Here is an 8210-nt window from a genome sequence, read left to right as displayed (position 1 = left end):
CAGAGGGAGCAGGGATGTGGTGGGTGGGGACGATGACAGACTTGGGATCTTAGGAGAGAAGCTGATCATGGAATGAACTCTCTCCATTGTGACAGGATATGGACTTTGAGGACGTGGCCGTTGCCTTCTCCCGGGAGGAGTGGGGGCTCCTTGATGAGGCTCAGAGACTTCTGTACTGCGATGTGATGCTGGAAGTGTTTGCGCTTGTCTCGTCTGTAGGTAAGACCTTCACATTCTCCCAGTGTCCTGGGTTGATGCCCACTTTTCTCTTGATTCTCCAGATGTAGCTTTCTCCCTTTCACAGTCAGACCACAGAAGAGGCTCTGCTAATTCCCCCACATTCCTGTTAAATGTGCCGTGGCTGCCAGCGGTGAGCTGTGTGGAGAGTCCATCCAGCCTTTATTCTCAAAACGTAGCTTTCTCTCTCCCACAGCCAGACCACAGGAGGGGCTCTACTAATTCCCCCACATTCTTGTTAAATGTGCTGTGGCTGCCAGCGGTGAGCTGTGTGGAGAGTTCGTCCAATGGACCCCACGAACATCCATAACACAAGTTGCTTCAAAAAGTGCAGGAAGTGCCTGGGAGTCAGGAGTCTTGCAGACAGCTTCCTGGGTGCCACCTCGCACTTCCTCTTCACGGTGCAGTGATGGTGTCCACCCAATGGCTTCCACTTCTGCCCCTTCCACAGCTAAAGGCTCTTGTGACGGTCTGTGCCAGGGTATGGTCTTTACTTACCTGATCCATGGGCTGTTCTTGTAAAACCCTCCTTCAATGGTTTGTAATATCTGTTCCCTGAATACTATGCAAGCTGTGTTGGTCAGGGCTAGTGCTGGCTGCTCACCTCTGTTGTCCTTCACTAATACTCAGAATATTTAGGTTTGACGTATTTGTACAGTAGAAGGTGCAGGGAGAACCCTGTTTTTTTCACAGGGTGAACATGCAACATGATCTCAGGAGGCCGGGCCTTGCTTAGGGGTAACTGGGGGAAGGTATGCCACATGGGCTGTGTTCAGATCATACCAGGGACATCCTGGTGTCCAGCAGTGTTTAGATGCAAGTGCCACTGGCCATGTCTCATTCCTTCCTTTCCTTTTCCTACCTGACACTTTGCTGACTTGTCGTTTAATCTGCGACTTCCTGGCTTTTGTCTACCTTCACCTTTTGGACTTTTTGTATCACCTGTTCCTCTGCACTGCTGCCTCTGCATTACCAGGTGTACTGGTTAATAATAGCGGATTTCGTAATCAAAGAAAACACGATAATTTCAAGAGAAACATCAAAAGTGCTTTATTCAAAGTAATGCCCATCGCTAGCTACACATTTCCCCATCTTTCAGGTAATTTGTGGATATCGTCCCAATAGAACTTTTCTTTGTTTGGAGGCAAACCATTCAGAGACCCAATTTTCCAGTTCTTTGTACTTTTTTTTTAGTTTTGTTTTTTTTTTCTTTGTACATTTTGAAGTGCTGCTCAGGAAGTGCATGTGCCATCGATTGGAACAAGTGGTAATGTGAAGGAGCAAGTTCTGGTGAATACGGCACGTGGGTTAATCTTCCCAGGCAAGGTCTTTTAACGTGTCTTTAACTGGTTTTGAAGAGTGTGTTGGTGCGTTATCATGAAGCAAAATTACTTTGCCGTGTCTTCTGGCCCATTCTGGTTATTTTACGATCAAAGCATGGTTCAAATGGACCTGGACGTTCTTTGTCTTTCACATCGAAATCATCACTTTTAAAGCGTTTAAACCAGCATTCACAAGTATCTTGAGATGGAGCATGTTCACCATAAGCTTCCCGAAGTATACGATAACTTTGAGCAGCACTTTTCTTCAAAATAAAGTAATGAAATAAAACTTCCTGCAAATGCTCTTTTTTGGCACGCAATTCGACATTTTTTCTTCTTTTTAAAAAAAATATATTTATTGATTTTTTACAGAGAGGAAGGGAGAGAGATAGAGAGTTAGAAACAATGATCAGCTGCCTCCTGCACACCACCTACTGGGGATGTGCCCACAACCAAGGTACATGCCCTTGACTGGAATCGAACTTGAGACCTTTCAGTCTGCAGGCCAACGCTCTATCCACTGAGCCAAACTGTTAGGGCGCAGTCCGACATTTTTAAGCGTAAAAATATCTATGATATTAACACCTTCAGAAAATTAGACATACTAAGTTTTGAAGCTTGTTGTCAATACAACAAAATAGCATACATATCAAATCGCATATATATCAACAGATTTGTAACTCCATCTATTGAAAAAAATCCGCATTATTAACCGGTGCCCCTGTTATTCTGTAACACTGACCAACACATGTGTTATGAGGTGCACATTCATGCTTAGGTAGTGTTTGACACCAGGTACTGGTGTATTGAATTTTGCTTGGAATACGACCTTACCAACCCCATGCACAGCTTACCCCCTTCACCGGCAGACAGGCCCTGCTGAATGCTGTTAGCAGAAGGCTGAGCTGGAGGTCGGGCTTCTCTTCCATGTGGTCCTTGCCATGTATGGGTCGTATTTCTGGTGAGGCCTTCCTGTATTGTAAAATTCAAAGGCCCAGACTTCACAGCGGCCTCTTATTAATCCTTCCTGCACATCTCTTATTTTCAGCCAGCTGCATGGAACCTATGTATTACGTGCAAAACACTTGAGCAATGGCACTTCCCCCGTCACCACAGTCAACATCCAGTTCCACAGCATTTCTCTCTTTTCAGGTTGTTGGCATAAAACGGATGATGAGGAGGCCTGTTCTGAGCAGAGTGTATCTGAACAAGGCGAGTCACTGGTCAGGGCTTCTGAGACAAAGCCAGCAACCCAGAGGACCCATGTGTGTAAGCTGTGTTTGTCTGTGTTAAAAGATATTCTGCATGTGACTGAGTCACAAGCAGCAGACTTTGAGCAGAAAGCCCTCTTCATTGATGCATGTGGAAGATACTTCTCTTTTAATGCAAACCCTCACCAGCAGCAGAGGGAAGCCAGTGGAGAGAAGCCCTGGAAAGAAGCTGTGGACAGGGCCTTGTCTGTGACCAGGTGCAGCTTCTACTTATCAGAGGTGCCTTCAACTAGTAGGGAGGTTGGGGAAGACTTCCTAGCCATCTCAGAGCTTCTCCAGCACCAGGCCCCTCTTGACACTGAGGAGCCACACAGTGGCAGTGAGATTTCGCTGGAATTTCTCAGTGGAGAAAGTTACCACTTTTGGGATAAATGTGAAAAATCTGCCAGCCACGACCAGAAGGTTGTTCAACATCAGGCTGTCTTTTCAGGAGAAAATATGTACGAGTGTAACAAACGTGAGAAAGTTTTTAGCCGTATCTTGAACCTCAATCGACATAAAAGCATTTACGCTGAAGAAAGCCCATATGAGGATAGTGATTGTGGGAAGGCCTTCAGTCAGAGCTCTGACCTCAGTCAACGCAAGAGGATTCACACTGGGGAGAAGCCTTTCGTGTGCAGTGACTGTGGGAAGGCCTTCAGTCAAAAGTGTGCCCTCATTCAGCACCACAGAATTCACACTGGGGAGAAGCCTTTTGAATGTAGTGATTGTGGGATGGCCTTTAGACAAAAGTTTACCCTCATTCAACACTACAGAATTCATACGGGAGAGAAGCCGTATAAGTGCACTGTTTGTGGGAAGTCCTTCAGTCAAAGCTCTTACCTCAGTCTACACAAGAGAACGCACACCGGTGAGAAGCCTTTTGTATGTAGTTGTTGTGGGAAGTCCTTTAGTCAAAAGTGTACCCTCATTCAACACCACAGAATTCACACTGGGGAGAAGCCTTACGAGTGTCATGAATGCGGGAAATCTTTTCGGAGCAATAGTCACCTCTATTACCACAAAAGAGCTCACACCGGAGAAAAGCCATATAAGTGTAGTGAGTGTGGGAAGTCCTTCATGCTCATCTCCACTCTGACGGAGCACCAGAGAATTCACTCTGGAGAAAAGCCGTATCAGTGCGGCAACTGTAGGAAGTCCTTCAGCCGAAGATCGAAGCTCATGGGCCACCTCAGAATTCACACTGGAGAAAAGCCGTATGAGTGCAGTGATTGTGGGGAATGTTTTCGATGGAAGCCTAGCCTGGATAGACATCTGCGAGTCCACACTGGAGAAAAGCCTTAAATGTACGGGGGATGTTTCATCTTTCTCACACTACAACACTGAAGGAGACTCGGACCCATTAGCCTGAGTATAAACTCCTTTTATTGGAACATACACTCTTCTCGATGCCTCACAAATTTGAGGTACGAGTGAGGCCTGAAGGAGTTGCATTGCACTTGCCAATGTGCCAAGATCTCATACCTGACTGATGTCACTGCGAGTATTTGTGGCTGAAACGACCTCCTCTACCCCCCGGCTCACCGTGCATCAGTCACCACCCCTGGTGCTCAGGGGAAATGTATTCTGTGTCCTCATTTCTGCTTGAGGAAATTATGATTGCTCCAAGTTCTTGGCAGGATCTTCATTCCTTACTCTCAGACTAGGGAATGGACCCCACCCAGGGTTCATCCAGAGCCCCCGTCCTCAGCTAAGAAGAGCCACCTCTCTCAGGGACATTGTGGGTCTCACATTTTGTTGTCACGAATTGTTTCAGCTTCTAATCCACCAACCTGCACACTGCTTGCTGTACACTGCTCTGGTTTGTGATGTTACGGTAACGGTGTTTTTGCTTTTGTACCTTTAATTTTGTGGGTTCCTTTCACTGCCTGGGATGATTTGCAAGCACAGTTGTGACCTGTCAGCATGTAGAGTTAACAGATACGGTGGGGATCCCAAACTGTCTGTGCTTCGGAAGGGGCAGCAGAATGGCAGAAAATCACTGTTTGTCTAATATTGACTTAGTTTGCATTACTGCCCACGGCCTGGAAATAAAGACCGCGTGACTTTGTGGTTCTATTTCGCAGGTTTGATCCTTGGCTCCCAATTGTGACTAGTTTAGGAGACATCCAGTCATTCTCTTTCTCTCAGGGACATTGTGGGTCTCACATTTTGTTTCTCTCTCTCTCTCTTTCTCTTTCTCTCTCTCTCTATTTTTCTGCCCCCTCCCTTACACTCTCCCTTAAGAATTAAAAGAGCTCTGGCTGGTTTGGCTCAGTGAATAGAGCCTGTGGTGGACTGAAGGGTCCCGGTTTCGATTGCGGTCAAGGCCACATGCTCCGGTTGTGGGCTCAGTCCCCAGTGGGGGCAGTGCAGAAGGCAGCCAATAGGTGATTCTCTCTCATCGTTGATGTTTCTCGCTCCCTCTTCCTTCTCTGAAACCAATAAAAACGTATGTGAACAATTTTTTTTTTAAACAGACCATTCACTCTAGTTCACGGAGATGGGGCCACTGCCTGCTCAACCACCTTTTCTCACTCTCTCCCGCCTTTGCCTGGCAGGTTCCCCCTGCAGCTGGGGAACACTCTGTCTTTCTCAAGGGCATGGCAGCAAGGATCCCGACACAGGCCCCTGGGAGGGATTGGGGTTCTGTGTCTGAGAGGAGCTGACCAGGGCTCTCTGTCTCCATGCAGAGGTCTCTCCAGCCTGCTCTCCCCATCCCCAGACCCCTGGCCCGCTGCAACTTCTGTATCCGGGAGAAGCCCTCAAATGCTCTGAGCCCTCAAATCAGTTCAACTCTGGAAAGTCCTGCCTTCGACCAGCCCACATACACACATGAGGCCCACTGGTGTTGAGTCTCTGTTTTTTCACTTTGGAGGTAATTTTCTACTTTGATTTTATTAAAAATAAATCCCCCCTCAGCACCGTCACCTCCCAGGCAGTCCTGGAGGTAGCTTGGATTCTCCAGGAAATGGTGCTGTGTATTTGCAATGCCAAGAACATTGTGCAATACAAGTGCTTCTAGGAGGAGAGCCTTGGACTCAATACGATATCACATTGAGGGGGTACATTGTTGTTGCCTCTCACCCTAAATTGGGCCTGTGCAGGTAGGCCCCTTCCCCTGCAGTGAGGTGAGGGACCCTGGACTTGGGATATTAGTGTGCTGCTGGGGTGTGTGGTGGAGTGGGTAACAAGGATGGGGGCCCTGGACAGGGTTGGTAGGGGTATTTCCTATCAGCACTTGGGGCAGAGTCGTTGAGTGGGAGGCTGAGGGGAGGCTCTAGTGATGAGAACTTGAATCAGGCTGGATGGAGGGGCCACAGCCAAGGGCGGGCACAGCTGAGACCTGTAAAGACCGAGGGTGTGGACCAGCCATGGGCAAACTACGACCCGCGGGCCGGATCCAGCCCGTTTGAAATGAATAAAACTAAAAAAAAAAAAGACCGTACCCTTTTATGTAATGATGTTTACTTTGAATTTATATTAGTTCACACAAACACTCCATCCATGCTTTTGTTCCAGCCCTCCGGTCCAGTTTAAGAACCCACTGTGGCCTTCGAGTCAAAAAGTTTGCCCACCCCTGGTGTGGACACTGTTGGGCTGGACTGTTCCAGACTCTGGAAGTAGAGTCCCCTGCCCATGGGAACTGGTGTTCTAGTGGAGGGCAGCCCGCAAAGACTGGGCCAGGATAGCGAGGGCAGGTGACAGGAGCTCAGGGAGGAGGAGAAGCCTGGGGTGGTCAGTGAAGGGCTGGTGTGTGGTACCTTCAGCAAAATCATTGACCAGAAAAAAAAAGAAAAAATCAATGCCTGAGGGACATTTACAGTACTAAATGCAAGTAAAGAGTCCAGTGGTTTAAAACTCTTTGCTTATCTGTATGTATATATAAAAGCCTAAGTGACCATCGCAACTAAACAGACGACCGAACAGGCTATGTGGGGTGACCAAATGACTGAGCAGCAGGCTGCGTGGGGCAACCAGGCCAGCAGGCGGGGCAGTAATGGGCAACCAGGCCATCGGGGGAGGGGGGCAGTTAGGGACGACCAGGCCAGCAGGGGGGGCAGTTAGGGGTATTCAGGCAGGCAGGTGAGCAGTTAGGAGCCAGTGGTCCCAGATTGTGAGATGTTTTGACTGCTGGTTTAGACCCAGGATTGGGCCTAAACTGGCAGCGGACATCCCCCGAGGGGGTCCCAGATTGGAAAGGGTGCAGGCTGGGCCGAGGGGACCCCAGCCCCATGCACAAATTTCATGCACCGGGCCTCTAGTTTATGATTAAAGAGTATTTAGAAGGTACTTTAGTATACTCACCACAAGCATAGTTCTCCAGAGGAAAAGGACAGATACAGCAATTTACAAGGAGACAGTGATGGTAAACTTCCACAGAATTTTAAAAAATCTGGTCGGAGGTGACCATAATGGGGCAGGATATGCAATAGAAGAAATAATGTTTGAGATCATGAGGAGCAAATCTGGAGTGTGTTCTCTGTTGTCCTGACCACACTTGCATAGACTGAGAAGCTGGCATGATGATGGGGAGGGAGTGCATGCATTGGACTTGCAATAAGACCCTGTGTACTGGCTTTGGCTACCAGTGGACATATTTGTGTCTGAATGATTCTATGCCATATTTTTATTTGGGTCTGTAGCCTTTGTGAGAATCGGAAATACCCCCTGGGAGCATGCTCACCTTCAAAGCCTGAAATAACGTGTCAACAAACCTTGGGTGATCAGCTGCAGAGAGCACTTCCAAGAAAATGACAGCGATCCCTTTACAGTGGAGGCAGCCCTGACCGGTTTGGCTCAGTGGATAGAGCATCTGCCTGCAGACTCTAAGGGTCCCAGGTTCTATTCCAGTCAAGGGCTTGTCCCTTGGTTGCAGGCACATCCCCAGTAGGGGGTGTGCAGGAGGCAGCGGATCAATGTTTCTCTCTCATCGATGTTTCTGATTCTCTATCCCTCTCCCTTCCTCTCTGTAAAAAATCAATAAAATATATTTTTTAAAAAAACAAAAACCTTTCTATAATAAAAAAATAAAGAGGAGGCAAAGCCCACCTGGATAGTCCACTTCCCGCGCCCCTAGCCACTGAGCCTGAGTCCTTTTGCACAGTGAGCCCTTTTCCCCTGCTTTGCCTGCGGCTGTGGGGAAGGAACTACATTTCCCAGAATGCCTCGAGTGGATCGGCAGCACCGCGAACCAATGAGAACTTAGGAGGAGGAGGCTACCGCGTGTGACGCACTGCGAGAGGGCGGTGCTTCGCGCGACTCCCCTCTTAGTTGCTGTGGGTTTTGTCTGTCAGAGGTTCCGAGGCGCTCAGTCAGGACCGAGGTGCCGGGTCCCAAAGGGGCGGGAGTCGTTCTCCGCGCCGCACAGACGCGGGTGTGAGGCCCGGGGACCCCGAGA

At 48.4% G+C, this 8210-nt stretch overlaps 2 protein-coding genes across 2 annotated transcripts in view; both read left to right on the top strand.

Moving 5' to 3' along the window:
- LOC102249999 (zinc finger protein 586) overlaps window positions 1–4882 on the top strand; it is an 84093-nt gene extending 79211 nt beyond the window's left edge. Inside the window, exon 8 of the mRNA XM_014530708.1 lies at window positions 2712–4882. Coding sequence (XP_014386194.1) covers window positions 2712–4114 — 1403 coding nt within the window. The 3' untranslated portion in view covers window positions 4115–4882. The remainder of the gene's footprint in view (window positions 1–2711) is intronic.
- The window catches only part of LOC102251094 (zinc finger protein 154), an 11098-nt gene continuing 7106 nt past the window's right edge, over window positions 4219–8210 (top strand). Inside the window, exons 1-2 of the mRNA XM_014530705.1 lie at window positions 4219–4236; window positions 8019–8186. Of these exons, the coding sequence (XP_014386191.1) occupies window positions 4219–4236; window positions 8019–8186 (186 nt within the window). The remainder of the gene's footprint in view (window positions 4237–8018; window positions 8187–8210) is intronic.

The sequence above is a fragment of the Myotis brandtii genome, unplaced genomic scaffold (genome assembly GCF_000412655.1).
Source record: "Myotis brandtii unplaced genomic scaffold, ASM41265v1 scaffold765, whole genome shotgun sequence".
Taxonomy (NCBI): domain Eukaryota; kingdom Metazoa; phylum Chordata; class Mammalia; order Chiroptera; family Vespertilionidae; genus Myotis; species Myotis brandtii.
Note: the sequence above shows the minus strand (reverse complement) of the source record. Positions and strands in the feature narration are given on the sequence as shown.